This window comes from Equus quagga, chromosome 4, assembly GCF_021613505.1.
Source record: "Equus quagga isolate Etosha38 chromosome 4, UCLA_HA_Equagga_1.0, whole genome shotgun sequence".
Taxonomy (NCBI): Eukaryota; Metazoa; Chordata; class Mammalia; order Perissodactyla; family Equidae; genus Equus; species Equus quagga.
The window spans coordinates 16,031,714-16,054,342 of NC_060270.1; the positions used below are offsets into that span (position 1 = coordinate 16,031,714).

At 40.3% G+C, this 22,629-nt stretch overlaps 1 protein-coding gene across 3 annotated transcripts in view; it reads right to left on the reverse strand.

Moving 5' to 3' along the window:
- CCDC191 (coiled-coil domain containing 191) overlaps positions 1–22,629 on the reverse strand; it is a 70,051-nt gene that overhangs the window by 19,564 nt on the left and 27,858 nt on the right. For 2 of the 3 annotated variants that reach the window (XM_046659722.1, XM_046659721.1), the window contains exons 8-13: positions 22,155–22,345; positions 13,607–13,871; positions 9,587–10,044; positions 8,699–8,811; positions 6,644–6,726; positions 5,807–5,908 (exon numbers count right to left, since the gene is read on the reverse strand). In XM_046659722.1, coding sequence (XP_046515678.1) covers positions 5,807–5,908; positions 6,644–6,726; positions 8,699–8,811; positions 9,587–10,044; positions 13,607–13,871; positions 22,155–22,345 — 1,212 coding nt within the window. The remainder of the gene's footprint in view (positions 1–5,806; positions 5,909–6,643; positions 6,727–8,698; positions 8,812–9,586; positions 10,045–13,606; positions 13,872–22,154; positions 22,346–22,629) is intronic. The other variant, XM_046659724.1, reaches the window with a different exon arrangement.

Below are 22,629 nucleotides of genomic sequence, written 5' to 3' on the forward strand. Positions count from 1 at the left end.
GCATGTCTTCTCTCACTACTCCTATTAGACCTCGCACTGGAAGTCCTAGCTAGTGCAATAAGGCAAGAAAAAGAAACAAAAGACATACATATAGGAAAAGAAAAATAAAACTGCTGTTATTGGCAGAAAACATGGTTGTCTATGTAGAAAATGCCAAAGAATCTACAAAAAATCTCTTAGAACTAGTAAGTGAATTTAGCAAGTTGCAAGATACAAGGTCAACATACAAAAATGAATTCTGTTCCTATATACTAGCAATGAATAAATGGAATCTGAAATTTAAAAAAAACACTATAATGGCACCAAAAAAAGAGAAGTACTTAGATATAAATCTAAGGTAACATATACAAGATATGTGGAAAGCTATAAAACAGTCATGAAACAAATCAAAGATCTAAATAAATGGAGAGATATACTTTGCTCATAGATTAAAGACTCAATGTTGTTAAGATGTCAATTATTCCAATTTGACCTATAGATTTCAATATGATCTCAATCAAAATCTTAGCAAGACTTTTTTGTACACACTGACAAGATTAGTCTAAAATTTATATAGAAAGGCAAAGGTATTAGCATAGCCAAGACAGTTTGAAAAAGAAGAATTAAGTGGAAAAATTCACACTGCCCAATTTCAAGATTTACTATAAAGCTACAGCAATCAAAGACAGTAGGGTATTGGCAAAGGAATATACACAAAGATCAAGAGAACAGAATAGAGAACACCCAAATACAGTCAACTGACTTTTAAAGTATAATCAATGGAGGTATCAATGGAGAAAAGATAGCCTTCTCAACAAATGATACTGGAACTGGATTTCCATAGGCAAAAAAAAGACCTTGGCACATACTTTACACTTTATGTAAAAATTAGCTCCAAATGGACAACAGACCTAAATATAAAATATGAGATTTGTTAAACAAAATATAAGAGAAACCCGAGTGACCTTTGATTTGGTGCTTAGTTTTTGGATACAACATCAAAAGGCATCCAAGAAAGAAAAAATTGATAACTTGGACTTTATCAAAATTAAAAACTTTTCCTCTGTGAAAGACACTGTTACGAAAATTAAAATACAAGCCACAGACTAGGAGAAATCATTGTAAATCATATATCTACTCAAGGATTTGGTCAAGTTCTTTATATAAGAACTCTTAAAACCCAATAATAAGAAAAAAACTCAACTGAAAAATGACCAAAAGAGGGGCTGGCCCCATGGCCGAGTGGTTAAGTTCGCGCGCTCCGCTGCAGGCGGCCCAGTGTTTCGTTGGTTCGAATCCTGGGCGCGGACATGGCACTGCTCGTCAAACCACGCTGAGGCAGCGTCCCACATGCCACAACTAGAAGGACCCACAACGAAGAATATACAACTATGTACTGGGGGAGCTTTGGGGAGAAAAAGGAAAAAAAATAAAATCTTTAAAAAAAAAAAAATGACCAAAAGATCTGAACAGACACTATACCAAAGAAGATATATAGATGGCAAGTAAACAAATGAAAAGATGCTCAAAGTAATTTGTTGTTTGGAAAATGCAAATAAACACCACAATGAGATACTACTCACTACACACCTATTAGAATGGCTAAAAGCCAAAAACCATACAATAGGAAATGCTGATGAGGACGTGGGACAAGTGGGACTTTCTGGTGAGAATGCAAAATGGTACAGTCATTTTGGAAGAGAATTTGGCAATTACCTATAGCTCCAGAATTCTGTGAAGATTTATTTTTATTCCTCCACTTATTTACTTAGTCAATCATTTATATTAGTGTGGATTCATGTATATTTGTTTTATACTTTGAGTTATAAAAAATATTATGTTATTTATTTTGCTGCTCAAATTGTTCCCACTTTGGCCACTGGGAGCTCTGTAAGGTTGCCTCCTGTGTCCCTTTGACATGCCCCCATCCTTGTTTGTTTTCTGAGCATTTTACTTCTCAACACTGTTCATCTTGTATTTTCACTGCCCCCGCCCTAGAATTAGCCACTTCTCCAAGGGGCCCTAGTTCTAAGTGGTATTTGGAAAGCAAGATCTGGACGGTGAAGGTGCTCATTGCTACGGGGGTGTCATTGAGCCTAGCACCTCGGCCAACAGAGCTAAGTGTACACATACGAGTAGTAAACCATGTATAAACATCTATAATTGTATTCTGTATCTGGATAAACATATTAAGCTAAACATGAGTTCATACTGATGTCTCCAACTCTAATCCAGCACCAGAGGATTTATTTTTCCCTTCTCTTCTTATCTGTAAATTCCCTCTCTGACAGTGTGAAACCCTGCTCCTACAATACACCATCTATTTACTTAATTTGCTCATCTCCAGTATACATGTAAAGCTGTTTCAGAACTGTTAACCATACCCCCATGAGAAAATTTACCAACTAGAGTACAGTGTTTACACAGTTCACCCTCCAAAAATGTGAGAAATAAATTTCTGCTGCTTATAAGCTACTGAGTCTGTGGTATTTTCTTATAGCAGCCTGAACAGACTAAGACCCCAGGAAACTGTCACAGACCAGAGGACACTAAGGAGACACAGTAACCAAATGCAATGTGGCATCCTGTTTGGATCAATCAGCATTTACCAAACTTTTGTGTGTGTGTGTGTGTGTGAGGAAGATTGGCCCTGAGCTAACATCTGTGCCCACCTTCCCCTATTTTGTATGTGGGACGTCTGTCACAGCATGGCTTGATGAGTGATCTGTAGGTCTACGCCCAGGATCCGAACCTGCAATCCCTGGGCTGCCCAAGTGGAGCACGCAAACTTAACCACTAGGCCACCGGGCCAGCCCCAACATTTAGCAAACTTTTTTGACCACAGAACTTATATTTTCTCAAAGCAATTTAATATTTCAGGAACTACTAGCATTATATGGAACACATGTTAGGAAAATGCTACTTTAGAGCCCTCGCGTAGTTTTTAAGGGAGGTAACTAAGCTGTTTCTAGAGATTTCTTAGACTGACTTAGCAAAGGATGAATTATATATGCCTTTTGCTCCATGAACAAGATGACTCGTTCTGTGGATACCAGTCAGCCTCTTTCCCCAGCCACTCCTGTCATTGCCTAATGGGCTCATGAACAAAGCGGCCATGGTGGCAGGGATGGAGGTTATGCATGGGCTCAGCAACACAGACTTCCACTCACCAAGGCTGACTGGCTATGGCCACTGCTAAGTGGCCAGTGTGCCAGTGGCAGAGACTAACTCTGAGTCCCTGATAGGGCACCATTCTCCAGGCTGATCAGCCAGCTGTCAGGTGGCAGGTTGATTATACTGGAGTGCTTCCATCATGGAAGGGGCAGCATTTTGTTCTTTATGGGATAGATGCTAACTCTGGATACAGATTTGCCTTTCCTGAATGCAATGCTTCTGCTAAAACTACCATCTGTGGGCTTACAGACCATCCTGGACTTACAGAACACCTTATCCACCATCATGGTATTCCACACAGCACTGCTTCTGATCATGGAACTCACTTCACAGCAAAAGAAGTGCAGCAATGGGCCCATATTCATGGAATTTACTGCTCTTACCATGTCCCCCACCATCCTGAAGCAGCTGGCTTGACAGAATGGTGGCATAGCCTTGTGAAGACTCAGCTGCAGTGCCAGTTAGGTGGCAATATCTTGCAGGTCTAGGGTAAGGTTCTCTAGAAGGCTGTATATGCTCTGAATCAGCATCCAATAATACGGTACCATTTCTCCCATAGCCAGGATTCATGGGGGCCAGGAATCAAGAGGTGGAAGTGAGAGTGGCATCACTTATTATTACCTCCAATGACCCACTAGCTAAAGCTTTGCTTCCTGTTCCCACAACTTTATGTTCTGCTGGCCTAGAGAACATAAGGTCCCAAAGAGGGGAATGCTTCTACCAGAAGACACAACAATGATTCCATTGAACTGGAAGTTAAGAATGCCACTCAGCCACTTTGGGCTTCTCATGCCTCTGAATCAACAGGCAAAGAAGGGAGTGATGGCTGACTACAAAGGGGAAATTGGATGCCTGTTCCACAATGGAGGTAAGGAAGAGTGTGTCTGGAATACAGGAGACCCCTTGTGATTAAGGTCAAAGAGAAATTACAACGCAATCCAGGCTAGACTACTAATGGCCCAGACCCTTTAGAAATGAAGGTTTGGATCATCCCACCAGGTAAAGAACCATGACCAGCAGAGGTGCTTGCTGAAGGCAAAGGGAATAAAAGTAGGTAGTGGAAGAAGGTAGTTACAAATACCAGCTACAACCACATAACCAGTTACAGAAATGAAGACTATAATTGTCATGAATATTCCCTTTTTATTTTGCTATGAACATATTTGTGTGTGTGTATATATCTTTGTTTTCTTTCTTCTTACTCCCTTATCATGTAACATAAGATGTATTGACTTTATATCATGATATTTAAGTACTGTTAATTTTACATCACAGTATTAGGTTATGCGATATCAGGAGAAGAGTAAACATTACCAAGGACTTTACCTCCTCTTCTGGGGAATAAGTTAGTGCATTTTTTATTGTACACAGGGTAGCTGTATCATGTTAGGAAGAACTATGATCTTGTTATTGTCTTCATTTGGAGACTAAGTACGCTTTACGGAGATGCATAGTGGTGCCACATTGACAAGGGGTAGACTTGTGACGGTTAATTTTATTGGTCAACTTGATTGTGCCACAGAGTGCCCAGATTAAACATTATGTCTGGGTATGTCTGAGGGGGTTTCTGGATAAGATTAGTATTTGAATCAGTGGACTCAGTAAAATAGATTGCCCTCCCAAATGTGAGTGGGCATCATCTAATCCTTTGAGGGCCAGATTAGAACAAAAAGGAGGAATCTGCCCCTTTTTTCTTCCTGCCTGCCTGCTTGAGCTGGGACATTGGTCTTCTCCTGCCTTTGAACTGGGATTTATGCCATTGGCTCCCCTGGTTTCAGGTCTTTGGACTCAGACTGGAATTACATCACCCACTTTCCTGGGTCTCTGGCTTGCAGATGGAAGATGTGGGGCTTCTGAGCCTCCAAAAGCATGTGAGCCAATTCCTCCTAATAAATCTCTTCCCATACATATATCTTATTGGTTCTGTTTCTCTGAAGAACTCTGACTAAGACAATTTCCAATTCAAATCTCTTTTCCATAAAAATGCCTCTAAGTTCTCCAAAATCTTCATGGATCTTACCTTGTATGACTCTCTTGATCTCTTTTGATCTGTGAGCCACAAGACAGCATATGCTCTACTCTACTGTCTCTGACAGGTGTATATTTTTAGGCCCTATCTTTACAACTAGAATTTAAAAGTGTTGAAAGTAAGAGTTTTGTCTCATTTCTTCTTTGTGCATTTTCTTCCATTTGTTCATTGTCTTTTAATTCACTTATTAACTCATTCAACACATTTGCTGGGTTCCTACTATACTGCAAGTACCCTGCTAGCCAATAAGATAGTGAGCAGTACCAGACCGTTCCCTTTACTCTTATGGAGAAGGCAGTTTAGTTGGGGATGCAGAAATGAATAAAGCAATCACAAAACAGAAGCATAATTACAAGCCCTGTGATACTCTAAAGGAAGAATACTTCAGAGTCCACAAAAGGGGGACCTAACCTAAGCCCGGGTGGAGAGGAGGCTAATCTGGAGGAAGTCCTATTTGAGCTAGGATCCGAAGAATGAGTAGGTTTCATTAAATAAGGTAGAGAATAAGGGTGGAGGTGAGAGAAGAGTATTCCAGATGGAAGTTCTTCCCTGGGGAAGGTGCACAGGGCCACAGTATTGCACACAATAGACTTCAGGAGACAGTGACTGAATGACACTACTCACCATTTTCTGCAGTCTCTTCTCTTCTCGTCTTTTCTCAAGCTGAGCCTCCTTTTCTTCTGCCTCCCTCTTCTGACGCTCCTCCTCTTGGGCCTTTAACTGGGCCTGATCAAGATTAGAATACATAAATATAAGAACCCTCTATTTGTATGGAAACGAGACCTTTTATGCTGAGGAAAGTCAGGTATCTAGCAAAGTGCCTGCCCCATCTTTGAAAGCAGCCTGCACTCTGTGAGAGAAGTAGAAACCCTGACCAGCAGGTAGCCAGCCAGTGTGTAACTGAAAACTTTCTCCAAAAGAATCCTCTGCTACTCGGGAGGGTGGGATTAAGCATGAAAAAGACCATTAACTTTTCATCATAAAATGATTACTTTTTAGTTCTTATTTTTATCTGTGAAATACTAAGTCCAAACTATATACAGTGTGGGAAAACTTTTTCTTTTGTTTCACCAAAAAAACCTCCAAATTGTTAGAACTGTTTTTCTTAGTAGGTACAAAATTTACTTCTGTCAGTCTAGGTCAAAACTTTGGAAGATAAAAACTATCCACCTTTGCAAACTTAGCAAGTCAGACATCTACCTATAACATGTCAGTCTTGGTTATGTGTAAATCTTCCAATTTGCTAGCTCCCATCAACTTCTGTAACATTTCCTTCTTGTGAGAGTAAGAATGTCGATATTTTGTCCCTTTATGTTGCTAAAATTGTAACAGATTTCATGCCAGTAGGCAAAAAGCCATTTCCAAAGTTGTTGTAACTTCTTGTCTCAACAGGCATCATTTTTAAATAAAGACCTATACAAATCCTTTTTCTTGCCTCAGTTTGCATTCTTGATTTATTACCAATTTCTCCTCTTCTTGTTTTTGCTTCCTCTCTGTCAAGATCCGCCTACGTTCAGCTCGCAGAGCTGCTCTCTCTTCCATGGCTAGAAAATAGTAACAGAGTTCTAATATCAAAAATATGAGGCAACTGCAAAAGAAACGTTTCCATTTTACAGTAAAATTTAGTGTTATTGTTAAGGTCTTCTTGTGATTGTCCATATCTCAGAAACACATATATATGTACGTACAAAGTTTATATAAACATATAAATATGTAAACTGTAAGTGTGTGTGTATATATATTTACCCCCTATAGGTTAAAGAGCTAAAATCCCATCCTCAGCACCTATGAACAATTTGAGATTATGTTTCTGTTTACATTTCTATTAGAATAACTGTTTACTGGTTTAAGTAAGATAATGTGCGGTGATGATACTTTTAGTATGTGAAACCCAGAAACCAGAATTTCAATTTGATAAGTCCTTTAATGAATGTAGAAAACTTTAATTACACCTAAAAAATACTTAGAGAATAGAATCACTCCTCAAATCCCATTGAATCTGCTAATTTCTCCTAAGTCATTATACATATGTCCGTACATGACACAACAAACTAACTAAAGTTTAGGGTCACGATGAATAACATTTTAATCTAGTTTTAAGGCCTGGATATCCAGATGGGCAGGAAATGGAATTGTACTAGGCATTTGGAGAACTGGCATCTGAACGAATTCAAGTGTCAGACTCCTGTTCTTGACAATCTATTAAATATCGATCCAAAAGCAGCAAATGTGCAAGATGGTCTGATAATACAACTCTGTCACCAGTCGGGGCTTTTATAGGGAGAGGGGCCTGCAGGGAGGAGTATAAAGTTCTGTTCACCTAAGTCAGCCAATAATTACTTTCAGTTTCTTGTGCCATGTTACAGAGGAGAAAATTTAAGTCCAAGTTTCAAGAATTAATAAACAAAAACTCGCCAGGCTATTTCTTACAGATATTTAAGTGTCTGCTTTGCTGGAAAAAGAATAGTGGGGTTGCCACAGATGGCGGGAGCGAGACTGTCTTTAAGGAGGCAGACAGAGCCTAGCGGATTAAGGGATAGAGCCCTGGGAAGCAGTCTCTGGTCCTTGCCCTTTCTCCATCTTTTCTAGAGCTGATCACTAAGGACTACTTGACAAGCAGCCTGGGGTTCTAACATACGCTGATACCTTGAGCAAACAACTTTTAAAAAATAATCACACAGATCTGTGCATTTCCTGGCCATCCAGGATAATTTGTGGATAAAGATGGCACAAACCACTGACCTTCAATGCAAAGACTGCTAATTTCTTCATTAATAGAAACTGACTTCGGGCACAGTGTCCTTCAGATGACATCACTTCTTGTTAGGACAGCAGTATTGACACAGGTGAAAAATCAGATTCACAAATCACAAAATAATCATCCAAGTGCCTACCTCCATATGTAAACATGCACAGTGCGTGGCTAAGGATACAGGAAAAACACTTAGCAGATTCACTAGGTGGGTTCTAAGGAACGCATGCCTCCTCATTGTTTGGTTTACATAAGGATTTCTATGTGCATCAAAAATGTTATTAAATTAAAATGTCTGATTTGTAGATTTCACTACTAAAAGCCTGTGATCAAGGCACAACTCATTCTAAAATGATGTAATAACTTGACATGGATTGCTGTAAGCTGATCAATATTTTAACATTAACAAAGTACAATGATACATGATCTTTATCAATGTTCATCTTTAGCAACTACTCAGACTTTCCTTATTTGTATAATTGCCCCATTTTCTTTCCACAATACAAATTTCAAGTTACAGAAAAGTGATACACCTTACAGCAATGTTTTTTTGTGTTGTCTGGGAAGGCTAAAAAGTTTGGCAGAAGAAGCAGGAAAAAAGTTGTGGAGCTATCTGGTGCATTCCACGCCTCACGTGGCTACCCATCTTAGACTCTGACCAGGTTCTGCCAAGTCTCCAAACCCAACAGTTGCCAGGATTCAGTCCCAGCACATTCTACTCCAAGAGGGCAGATCACCACAAGGCCCCACCAAGACAGGCCTGCCTTTCAGTATGGGATGAGGTGCCATCAGCTGCCTTGGGTTCCTTCTGGGTCCAGAAAGAGACTTTCGGGCGTCACTTCTACTACCTTGAGTCCCAGGGGAAGCAAGAGGCGAACTGGGGGGGAAAAAGGAAAAGAATTCAGACCATTAACCAGCCTCCTTCAAAGCTCTTTCACCTGAGGAACTCAAAGCATTTTAAACTTTAATTAATCCTTACTTGCTGAGGTACCCACAAAATAAATTGGATGTACTGAGGCATGGAAAGGTTGAGTGATTGGCCTGAGTCTACCAAGTGAGTCAGACACTCTGACTCCCATCCCAGTGCTTCAAATCAATAGGTATCACCCACTTCTTATCCTACCATTTATCACACGTATCGAGTATGTCTCAAGCATGTCTGAAACCATCTCAAATTGATTTTGAGAAATTTGGACTCTTATCCCAGGCTCAAAGATGTTTACTTTTATCTAAAACAACTACAAATTTAGGCTAGGTAATTAGCCAGCCCTGGGGGCTGCTCCATTTGGGCCTCACATTGTCTGACCTGGGTTCTCAGCACTAGACATAACCAGAAACACAGAAATCAAGTCAGAGCAAGTAAGCATTTTTCTCTTGAACCGGTATAGTAACAGAGTGCCTCAGACAAAGGTAGCCACAATACAAATGCCAACTGTCTGGATCCTTATAGGCAGCTGATTGCCTTTAATACCTATTTGTACTTGTCATGTACAAATCACAACGAACAGGGCTTCTTTGCTTTGAGAGTACGGAACAAAATAAGGACAGACATGGAGTCTGGAAGCTGGGCAAAGAAGTTCAGGAGCCTCTCTACCAGAGAGTGAAAACCCCCAGATAATGAATCCAAAGAGTGTTCAACACAATGGACGTACTTTGGAAGCACCTGGCAGCTTCCTTTTGGTTCTTCTTCTCTGGGGTTTGAGAGCTGGCAGCTCCGGGTGTCTCTGACTGCTGTGGCACGCTCTGCTGTCCACCGAGCCTCTGCCAGCCGCTGGTTTTCCTTCAGCTCCCGAATTGTTTTCTGCTGTTCCTGAAGTTTCCTCTTTTGCCTTTCAATCAGCTGCTGCTGGAAGACATGACGGTTGTGGAAATGACCCATGCAAATGGGTTCTGCTTTCTGGCTGGTAGTTCTGAGCTTCTTGTTGCTGTCAGGGTGTTGGGAGGGTTCACCCTCCGAGGTCTTGTGCTGCTTATTGTCAGATGTGTTCAGAGGGACATTCTGGAGGGGAACCTGCAAGCTGCTCTTCGTTGGTTTTCCTAGGTGGGGGCTGGGCATAAAACCATGGCTCCCTGAGGGAAGCTTTTCCCACAAAGCAGGCACAGCAGTCACCTGGGAGAGAAGAAACATGGTTTAGCTCAGCTATTTAAGGGACTGTGCTGACGAGATCAGTCCTGTTCTGTTCGATGGCACATCTGCCTAGCACCCAGCCAGAGCTGCCCTGTGCTCCTGGCCTGGCTGTCTCGGGGGCCATCAGCCTTAGCTCTGGGAGCCACTCTTTGAATGTGCACTGCTGTTCACCACAGAAACTGGGCAGGAGAGCGGCTACAGCTGTGCAAACCACTGGCACAAGCCAGGACATGTGCAATAAGAAAAGTGTGCTTTCATAAATTTCTAATTTGCATAGTTCATTTGTGAATTCGGCAAGATTATTCCAGATATATATTATAGGAATTTTCATCTGCATGGATTTACTCTGAATTTTGCAGAAATTTGAAAACTAAAGAACACCTTTACAAATCAAGAATAGCTCTGTTCTTTCAATGTCTTTCTTGCCACCAGTAAATTAATCACAGAGTATTTATTCACTTCTGAATCAAGGCCTAGATTAAAACTTACAATCTCAGTCTTCAGCTATTCCCAAACTATCTGTTTGTGGGAAATATATGCAAGCCCAGGATCATGGGCAAATATCTGCATTACATAAGAATAATGTTACCTAATAACATTTTGTATTAGCATATGGCTTAATAGTTTTAAAAGCTTTATTATATAAATCTCATTTAACAGACTGAGGTATCATACTCAACTGTAAGCTCTATATAGAGGGGAAGAAAACAGAATTCTTAATCAGAAAAACTTATCCTGGCCAAAATAATGACAGAGTTGAAATGTCTCTTCCAGAATAGTTAGATTCCATGGTTGAAGGTCTAACCAATTTTTGATTCTCTATTTGCAGTGGTGTAAAGAGAAAAATATTATGAACTATTTTATATCTTAGAAGCTTCTACTCTAACAGAGTGACATATAAGGTACTCAGAAATATTTTTCATGATGATGGAAATATTTTCTACAGACCCAGCTGAAGTGAAAGATGTGATATGTGGAAACTCTGACATGTTAAAGACTTTTAAAAATAACTTTCTATTTCAGAAATGTCAGTGGACATTTGTTCATAAGAATACCAGCTTAAGTAATTTAGCATCAAGCAGAGTATATGTTTTAGGCCCTTTTAAACTTTGTGGTAATGACGCATTATTAACCCAGCAACACTAGAAAGGCCTTGAGTACAGCAACAAGATTTCTTTTGGATCATGGTAACTTTCTAAGGTGAAAATAAGAGAATGAAAGAAAAGCTCAGTGGTACAGATTGTACTGAACAGAACAGGACTGAACGGTCTGGCTTAATTAGAGAAAATCACCTATTAGCTAACTGATAATTTTGAAAAATTTCAAGGTATAATATATGCGTTCATGGTACATGAGTTTCTATGATTGTATAATTAATGAGCATCTAACTAAAGATTTTGTGTTTTCATTTGTTCCTGTTATACTCTACCCTCTGGAAAAGATTTGAGTTTATCTAATAACCTACAGAGTCATTATAGCCCATCATTTTCATTTGCTCTATTTTTTACAATATTATCCTTTTGTGATAAACCCTTTTGTTCTTGCTTTTGGAGATTCAGAGGCTTTTTTTCTTGAATCTAAATATATACATATATTTAGTAATTTTTCTGTTTTATGCAGGTAAAAAAATACTTTCTCTTGACTTTGCGTTTGAAGATAATAACAGTGGAACTTTGTAAGGTAAAAAATTCCACACAGCTGTTTCCCAAGACAGAAGATTCTCTTGGGTCTCAAGGGAAACAAAATTACCTAACTGACATAAAGGTAGATAAACTGCCTAGAGGAAGGGACCAAAATGGTACCTTAGTCCTGAGAAGCATGCTCATGATCCCCCTTTGCTGAGAGACTAATGAGAAATTAAGTTCAGCCTCCTTGCTGGCCATGATCAGAGAAAAGGCAGCACCGGGGCCCTCCAGTGCCCGACTTCCCTTCACACGTCTGAGTACTAAGCCTCATGTGAAGGGGTGAAGGGGTTAGGGGCGCAGGTGAGCGGGCAGAGAACCTTCTCCAGAAGGCTTTCAAACATGACAAGTGCACTTACGAAAGAAAAAACTGATAGCATTGACTCTAAAAACTTATCAATGTACAGTACCAAATGCCATAAATAAACCAAAAAGATAAATGACAAAATGAAAAAAATATATGCAAAACATATAATAAAAGTATCATTAGTCTTAAAAATATAAATAAGGAAAAGATACATAATCAAGTAGAAAAACAGAAGGTATGAAGAGACAGGTCACTACATATCTTTCTATATCCATTTTCATACACGTATATATGTAATCGGTCAGTACAAAAAATGTTTAACCTCACGAGCAATCAAAGAAATGCAAACGTTGAAGCAATAAAAGATAAAAATATTTTACCTGTCAACTTGGCAAAAATAAAAAATATGTTATCAGACAGGAAAATAGGCACTTCTTTGGTACAACTTTTCTCGAAGGGCAATTTGGTTGTAGTCTTTAAAAATGTGCATTCTGTGTTTACATATTTATCCTAACTAAAGCATTGTGGATGCATGCAAAGATTTCACTGCCAGGATGTTCAACAAAGCATTGTTTATAAAAGCATTGTTTACAAACTTGACACAAATGTCCAGCATTAGAGAAGGACAGAATATCACGAAGCCATTACAAGAGGCTGGCACAGGATGGTAGTCCTTAACCAGGGGTGTGTGTCAGGTTCGCCTCTGGAACTTTGAAAAAAATAAAGATGCCTTATGCTCAGAAATCCTGCTTAGTAGGTCTGATTCTGCTTTCTACTCTCAGTTGAGAACTATTGTTGCAGAAGTAGATTTAGTGACACAGAAAATTCTCATATTAAATTGAGAAAATACAAAAAAAATTTAGAAAAACAGAACAATTACACTATTATTAAGAAGAAAAAAATATACCCTTCCTTTTCCTGTATTATGTCAGACTAGATATCCTCAATGACTTAACTGAAGAAAATTTAAAAGCTAAGTAAAATATTAAAGAGAAAAATTTGCATATGCCTGAATAAAGACTGGATAGCTGTCCTTCAAAAAGTTATTGGTGGTTATCTCCAGATGATGCAATTATAGGCTATTTTCCTTTTTCCTCTGCCATTTTCTCTTACCAAATTGCTAAAATCAATATATATGATTTTTCTCATTAGAAAAATAAAAACTCCAAAATTCCCCTCTTATAAGTCATAAGCTCATTTAGAAAGGAAATATCTGATGATCAAGTAAGAGGAGTTCAAGAGTTGTAAACAATGCCGTCTATATCTGTTCCTGAAGGAGCCTTTCACTTACTTGTTTTCAATTCCCTCTCATATTATGCCCGTAACACATTTCAACTATACCAAAGTTTAAATGTTATTATAAAAAGAAGATTCAGTTCAAGAAAATAAACGCTGACTGAAAGGTAACCTTTGTGCATTGTAGCAGCTCTCATCTTTCACACAGCCTAGGCGAGGCAATCTGACAACAGCAGAGCCCAGGCTATACAGGTGCAAAGCTCAAATGCAAGCGTCTAACACGCAGGAAGACCAAGCAAAGGAAGGAAGAACAAAGTACCTCTCCATTTCCTACAGGTGGAACCACCACGGCTGTTGCCTCCTCAGGGAGACCGACGCCCGATGGCCTGTTTGCATTGAGTTTCCCTAGCGATGCTGCCTCCAGCAGCTCATCCATTTTCTTCCTCATCTCCTCCTTTGACAGAGCCAGCTCTCTCTTTAGGATCTCCGTACGATGCCAGTGCCGCCAATCTGCAAAGTGGTGTCGGAGAACTTGTTTCCGGTTATATTCAGAGGCCAGTTGTTGTTTTCTAAGCAACAAAGCACTTCCATTAAAAAAAGAAGCCGTTAACAGCTGGTTAGTTGATAATATAAATGAAACACAAGTCCAAAGGAATCTGAGACATGCTCCATCTTAGCTCTGCCTGCTGCTTTTATTTAAGCTAAATGGAATCACTATATAAAATTCCTTGGCGCAAAGGGTCTGCTCGTAGAAGGCGTTGGCACTTCAAGACGTGACCTCAGAAGAAAGAGTAACTGTTCTGTTCTATCACATCATAAAGACATATTATATTTTCTGATTACCATAAAATAGTTTCTGAGAGCTTTTGGAGGGGAAGGGGCAAAAGGAGTATAACTACTTTAAAAAAGATGAATGCATGAGGAAGATATTCAGCTATGCTTGGAAATCTAAGGAAGACAGAGGTTGGGGAGAAAGGGAAATGCACAAAACTTAACAAGCAAATTGTCAAGAATTAAGTTAAGACTTATAAAAGTCAACATGAAACTGAGGGTGGATCTTGTGAAAAAAGGACTTGGTCAGGGAAAGGATCTCTAAAAAAAGGACTCATGTACCAAACCCTTAAACCGAATGAATGAGGAACCACCTTGTGACGATACTGGCTAGACACCAGAAACCCACGAAACTTGCTCTCATGCCTCACTGGTAGTCCAGCAGGGGGTCCAGTTCATTCTCTCCCTAAGGAAGAGCTCCTTCGGGTTCCTGGAAACTTCATGAACGTTAGGGGACATGATTGAGTGGAATGGGGAACGGCCAGCTACGTTCCCTCCCCAAAAGGACTTTCCGTTAAGAGACACGGTGGTGGCAGCCGGGGGAGCATTCAGAGCACAGAGGTCTCTGAGATCCATCTCTAGGCGGATGACCACTGTCCCTCAAGAAGTGAGCAGTAGAGCTTGGAACTTAATATGCTGCATTGGGGGTCAGTTTTAAGATTTAAAATCTAATGTTGTTTAAACACTTACTTGATTTTATCTTGTAAAAGTGACTTAAGTTCTCTAAGCATTATTTGCACATCCATTTCTGTTAAGCATACAAAATGTTTACAAAGTCTCCTCATGCACTTTTCTGGGGTCATATCAAAAAAATCATAAAGTTCTTAAGTCAGTGAGTCAGGAGAACATTTCTACAGTTCTTAAATGTTTAAGTGACTTTTAAACCTTTTTTGACTGCATCTACAGTATCTTGAATCACAAGATACTAGTTTGTGTGTGTGTGTGTGTATGAAACAAAAGTATACATAACTGAAAAAAAGTTTCACCAAATAATTTTTAGTTTGAATAAGCCCTTAGTTTGAAAACCACTACTCTAGAGTCAGAGAATTTAACCTATGTCAGAGGAGTCAGATGAAACAACCACTTCATGAGAGCAGAGTCGACTGAAATAGTGAATTCAGGATAAACACTAACAGTAACTCTGCCAACAGCATATTTCACTATATTTAATTGCTTTCCTTCTAACGCATTAATGATAGTTAAATACTTGGTGACTAACTGATGGTTTATAATAAAAGTACAATATACACAGTAATAAACATTTACATATAGTACTTTACTTTGATGGAAATAAATTAAGTATCTAACATCAGACTGAATAACTTTGAAAGAAAAATTTTAGAAAAAATACTAATAATGAATCAGTAGCAACACAGGTTCAGAACAAAGCTCCAAAAATATCAATGTATAAATAGTGAAACAAAAAGCCTTATAGCAAAAACCCTTATTTACTCAAGTAAGTGAAATCATAAATTTCCCCAGGATAGACGATGTACATTGCTCTGTCTGATTAAGGTGAAATTCGATTTACATCAATCTGCTCAGGAAGGCGGAATGTGAAATTTACCTGATTTCTTTTTTTTTTTTTTCAATATTTTATTTTTTCCTTTTTCTCCCCAAAGCCCCCCGGTACATAGTTGTATATTCTTCGTTGTGGATCCTTCTAGTTGTGGCATGTGGGACGCCGCCTCAGCGTGGCCCGACGAGCAGTGCCATGTCCGCGCCCAGGACTCGAACCAACGAAACACTGGGCCGCCTGCAGCGGAGCGCGCGAACTTAACCACTTGGCCACGGGGCCAGCCCCAAAATTTACCTGATTTCTTAATTTCATGTTTTTACAGCATAAACAGGCAAAAGCAGCACAGGGGTTTTGACTGTCAAGGAGGAGATTATTTGGACAATATGAAAAGGCAAAGAGAAAAATATTTCTGTAAATATAAGAAAAAGACTAAACAGTAAGAAAATAAGTAAAAAATTCATGTTCATTGGAGTGCTCGGAGCCCTTTCTAATGGTTATGTGGGGACTTGGAAGCGTATTTACGATTTGTCTGTCTGTGGGTTGAGGTGGAAGGGTGGAAACGCAGAAACTAGGGATCCAGAGAGGAGGCTGGCTCCACTCCTGCTCCCTTGCAATTCACTTCAGCAGAGTGACAATATTCCACATCGGCCAATTTCCATACTTTTAAAAAGATGACACTAAAAACATAAATATTTCTGAAAGTGAAAAATCGCTTAAATGTCTTCAAAGCTGAATCAGATATGATTTACTTGGGTGTACTAACCTAAAGAAATGGTTTCAGAAACAGTTCCCAGATAACCATAAAATGAAGCACAGAGTTCCCTTATAGAAAACATCCTGTCCCAATATGCTTCCAAGCTGAAATCAGGAAATTTCTGGCAAGAGTATTTAAACCGATCATAGCAATCATACAACAGCACGCAGAGAAAAGCTGTCTCTAAAGACCTAAGAACATAAAGTATAAAAGGTTTAAACAGGAATTTGAATATGAACCATGCTGCTTAGAGCCTACCTCAAAGGATACTTAGTGACTGGGGCATACTCTAGAGCCTGGAAGTCAGAAGAAAACTAGATAGGGGACACTGGGCAAGCAACTCGAAGTTTCTAAGCCTCAGATTCCTCCTCAAAAATGGTGTCACAAAAAAAACCCTCTACACTGCCAATCCTAAGGAATTTTTTTTTTATGATCTAATTAAATAAAAAAGAACCTGAAAATATAAGATAAATTCACATGTAAGGTAATAACACCATCTTAGGACAAGACTACTTGGTATCTACAAAGTGTCCTGAATTTTTTAAAAGGAAATGATAAATGATAAATAACCACATAGTAGTGATCTGATGAAGTGCCAAAATCTGGTGCAGAACATAAAAATAGCAATGATGCAAACAGCTGCATTCGAGATGAGAGGTGCAGCAGGAATAGGAATGAATAAGCTAATGCATTCAATAATGCACCAGGTAGCCCCAGGGAAAAAATGGAAGATAACACAATTCTGTTTTAAGGAGTTTTAAAGTGAGCCAGGCAATGCAAGTCTGGTCCTCCTGCCTCTCTGACAGACACATCAGGAGCTTTACCAGCTTCAGATGCCATGCGGTTTCTGGTCTCTCACCTGGATACCCAGGTGAGCAGGGAGGGAAGGGAATCGAACATGATTAACAGAGGTGCTCCATAAATGACTGCCCGAAAGCACGCTGAGAGGAGTGCCAGGAATGGGGAATACCTGACGGGCTATTTTCCATTCAGTTTCCCCGCTCTAGGTGGGCCTGGCAGGTTCACCCTAGCCTGTTCCCACAGAAGCTACCTACATGCTGGTGTACAAGTTTTTGCCCAAACTGAAAAAAATACCCTTTTCTACTTAGCCACAATCTGTGTCTCTCAGAAGATGGGGCTCAAGAATTCTTATTTTGAAAAAGCTCCTCAGGGGACTGTAATGCATGATAACCAAGTCTATGTCACTCCTAAGTATTTATCTTATGGTGGCTTCTGTTGCAATTATTGTTAGCATTTGGGTACAATAATTTTTAACTTCTCCACTTAGATTGAAAACTCCTAGAAGGCAAGAATATTTAACACTTTTTTAGTGCCCCCTGGTACTTACAACAGAGCCTAGACATAGTCAGGGTCAGTAAAGCCGGTTGACTGAATGAGTATATGCTATCAAGCAGAAGAAATGAATGAGTGAATGAATGAATGCCATGGTTTGAGGGATGTCAAAGGGCCAGTTTTTCCACTGGCCTGCCACTGTACTCTCAGATTCCCATCACTTACCTTTTGGGCTCTGTTTCCAGACAATGCCTGGTAAAGTGTACCAAGGTTCCCGGGAGGGATGGTGTCAATGGAGGATTACAGTGATAAAGCGTGAGGGGCTTGAAGGACCAAGGCAAGAGACAGAAGCATGTTCCAGGAACGGCCAAGAGCCCTGGTGCAAGAGAGGCCAGCACTGAAGGTGAGGTGGAGGTTACTACAGGGAGGACAAAGAAGTTTCCCAGGAAAGAACTGAGAAATCAGGGGAGTCGGGCTCAGGAAGGGCACGTCGACATGTCAGAAACAAATTCTAGTTCTTCCCAATTTGTCCAGGGCTGGCTGCAAATTTAGTGAGGAAGGGAGAGGGGAGGAATGTTAGATCTTGGGCCAAAAAAGTGAATATGCTAAGGAACTTAAAAACACAGTTCAAATTCCAATACCACCACGTCAAAGGGTCTAACCTAGTGTGTGTACCAGCATTTTGTTGTATTACCTAAGTGAGTGAATCCTTAGTTAGGATTTGAGAATATTTGTTAATGTTGAAATTGTGTTATAATATTGCATTGAAATTTTCTAACACTACTACCACAACTACTTTTAAAAGAAAAGAGAGAGACAAACACAGAGTGACCAGCATTCCTATTAGGGAAAGCATGGTGCATCTGTAGAAGAGATACACGGATGAGCCCTTACAGTGGCGGCGAGACTCTGAGCACAGGCTCAGTCAGAGAAGATGGTGGCCAATCACGAAGAAGAAGAGGAGAGAGACTTGTTGTTGCTCCAGAGAGAAACTAGGAAGAACACAAATGAAAGAAGGAAAAGAAAGAAGCCTGAAAGGCTGGGCTCTGCATGGGGGAAAGGCCAGTGAGGCAAAAGGCCACATGGCAAAACCAGATGTGGATGCAAGAGCTGGAGGATGACACAGCTGACACCAGAGAAACAGACACAGCAAACGATTTCCACATCCAGGCAGATGGGCCACAGAACCACCTGTGTTTTGTCACTCTGGTAAGAGTTTAGTTTCTGCAATGAGTGAGTGACCCATTATAGTAAACGCTCTCTATCCCCTGGGCTCACTATTTAGAAAAAATGCTATCAAGTTAAATTGCAGGAGAGAAAGCGACTGAGCTCTTCATGCATCCACTGAGTCACTTTTATTCAAGAAATATGTATTCAGTGTCTACTGAGGTCCGGGGAGAAACCCTGATGAGCACAGTCAGAGGCCCCGGTCTCCCAACACCCTCGAGCCCACTGACATTTCTTGGTTCCTGCTTGCAGCAGCTACCTTTGAGCTTTTTTTCTCCACCTCTACTATCCCAACTTTCTTTGATCAAAATCACCCAACTTAATTTCCTAAAACACTCTCTAGAACAAAGAACAACAGACAGAGAGCCAGGGATTTGCAGGAAAGCTGCACAGTGGATGGGCTGTGTCTAACAGCTCCTTTCTTCTCATGTTTCTTCTCATTGTTAATTACCGTTATTTTCATCTGCAACCATCTAAAGTAAATTGCAATATAATCGGAAAACACGGTTGTTTTAGGGAACCATCACCCACATGCTATACAACATAGGAAGAGTGAGGTACAGGAAAACACATCTGACTCAGAATCCAAAGGATCAAGCTGTAGTCTGGGACTAGCTGCTCTTAACCCGATGACCTTGAGAGAGTCATTTACCCTCTCTGGGCCTTACTTTTATTACCTGTAAAATGAGGGGCTAGAACAGACGATCCCTGAGTGCCTTCCTGCTCTAAGATTCCTTTTGCTCTAAAGTTTTGTAGCAAAAAAATTATTATAAGTTAAATATTTTCCAACTCTGGCAGTTAAAAAAAATGAACTACCCATTCTGAACATTTAAAAATAGACACCTGAAAATAATTCACAGATATGAGACATAAAGTTCTGGGAAGATCTTTAAAAAAAATTGGCACATAATGCTATTACGAAATCCCCATTTACTGCTTTTATATTTAAACAGTTTAATTGGAATGGAATCTCAAGTTCTTCAGATTCTTCTTCTACAAGTTTCCTCCGGCATGTACATTTCATAGACCACTTTTAACTCCAGCATCTCATTTCCACTCCCTTCATGCCCTCACTCACGTTGTTTCCCCTTTATAATACCTCCAGTTTCCCTTCTTTATCCAACAAATCCTGCCAGCCATTCTTTCTTCACTAAGCTATCATTCCAATTCCTGAGATCAAACACTAGGTCCTGAGAATTTAAAAACAAATTATGGAAGAGTTTTCTAGGTGGACTTTTTTTTCACTGAAGATTTCCCTCAGCATACTGTAGGGATGACTAGGTCACCCTCCTACTTAAAAACCTTCAAGAATTTACCTTTACCAAAGAATACTTAAACTCCTTGTCCTGGCATTCAAGGCTTTTCACCAGTGGATGAACTTGGCAACCATGTGCTTGATGATCCTCAGTCAATCTGGATGGCTACACTTCATGCCATCATCCCATTTCCCCATTTCCACCTGGGAACATCCTACCTACTGTGCAGAGCCCAGCTCAAGACTCATCTTCTTTCATCTTTTTCCTTTTCTTTCTTTTTTTTTTTGGTGAGGAAGACTGGCCCTTAGCTAACATCTGTTGCCAATCTTCCCCTAGTTTTTGTAATTGGGATGCTGCCACAGCATGGCTTGACGAGCGGTATGTAGGTTAGCACCTGGGATGTGAACCCACAAAGCCTGGGCTGCCGAAGCAGAGTGTGCAAATTTAACCACTATGCCACCAGGCTGGCCCCCTCTTCTTTTTTTTTTTTTACTAAGGAAGATTACCCTTGAGCCAACATCTGTGCCAATCATCATCTTTTTTTGCTAGAGGAAGAGTAGCCCTGAGCTAACATCTGGGCCAATCTTCCTTCACTTTATATGTGGGTCTTTGCCACAGCATGGCTACCGAGTGGTAAAGGTCCCTGCCTGGGATCCGAACCCATGAACCTGGGCCGCTGAAGTGGAGTGTGCAAACCTAACCACTATGCCATGGGGCCAGCCCCCCATATTCTTGACAAAGCCTTTCCTGGCACTCTGTAGAAGCCTCCTCAGTCACAGTGACACTTGCTTCTGCTAAGTTCTCAGCAGCAAAAAGGGATGCATTAGGAAGTTTATAATGCTACTCACACCTGTACTGTTTGTAAATCTTGTTTTCCCCACAAAACTGTGAGCTCTTTGAGGACAAGAGGTCATGTGTCAGGCTCCTGTGTATCCTCCCCGGGGCCTGATGCTGTTATACAGCTGCACAACTCCAGACGGCGCCATTCCCTTCTACATTACAATGCTTTTACATACTGTTCATTCAAACTTTCACCCTGAATGAATAACAGAGTTGCTGGTAGAGAAGTGATTACACACAGGAACAAGAACTGCCCCTTGCCCCCAAATAAACAAATCGTTCCTTCGACATCCATGATTTTGGTTCAAGAATCCAAAGTTGAACTTGGAAATGAAAAGAAGAAAATGCAGGGGCCGGCCCCGTGGCCAAGTGGTTAAGTTCGCACGTTCCACTGCGGAGGCCCAGGGTTTTGTCAGTTCGAATCCTGGGCACGGACATGGCATCATTCATCAAGTCATGCTGAGGTGGCATCCCACATGCCACAACTGGAATGACCCACAACTAAAAATATACAACTATGTACCGGGGGACTTTGGGGAGAAAAAGGAAAAATAAAATCTTAAAAAAAAAAGTATTTAATTTTAAGATGATGGAACAAAGAAAGTTGTATTTGAAGATAAATTCTTTATCATTCACAAGCCTAAGAGAGAGCTGATACAAAGGCGTCAAAAACCTCTAAGTAAGCTGTGGAACAAAAGACAGGGGAGTGGGAGGACTCTCTCGGCAGGTCTGCCCTCCTAGACGGATGTTCCCTGCCTGCCTAGTTAACGTTCTAGGGCAGACAGTGATTTCTATCAATGAGAATTACTGGCATGTAAACCAAACTCTGTCTTCTGAATGGTAAGAACGTCCAAGGTAAGATGCTACTATAGCAGAGGACAAGGGAAAAAACATAATACTTGCTTCCTTTAAAAAAGGAAAGCATGTCCATTAGTATATTTTAATCACATCATTTTTTTTGCTTAATTTTCAGTTAAATTTTTCTAGTTTGGGATGTAACATAGAAAAACAGTGATCACCATATTTTATAAGAGGATGAGATGATTTCAGTGAACAGCATTTTTAGAGTTTATTTCTAGAGTCTGCAGGAGGAAAGACGTCCTAGATAAACATACTAGAAGGATTCTCATGGTACAAATAAGAGTACCTGTTTTCTTCCCTAAGGTCATTTTCCATGGCTTGTGTCTCCCGCTCCAACTTCTGGGATCTTGTGTAGTCTCTCCAGGCCCGCAGGACCTTTAGCTGAAACTTCCAGTCGGACAGGGTCCCAGCTTTCCCCAGCTTAATCCTATGATCAAGAATCAGCTTGTGCCAGGCAGAGAAATACCGTTTTTGACACTGCAATGGGAACATTTGGAAAATCACCACCGATCAGCGCTAGTGTTTCTAATATCTAATAGTGAGAGTCCTCTCTGCAGATCCCCCCCTCGCACCTTTTCTAACAAATCTAGGAACTGCTGTCTTGATGGAAGAGGCGCAAAACACAATTGCCTAATGCTAATAATGGCAAGAAATACTCAAGCCATGCAACTGAGGCACACTCAGCCTCATGACTTAAACTAAAATATTAATTCCCACTGTTACAGCACCAGCCCTATGGGGAGATGGGGTAACAGTCACAC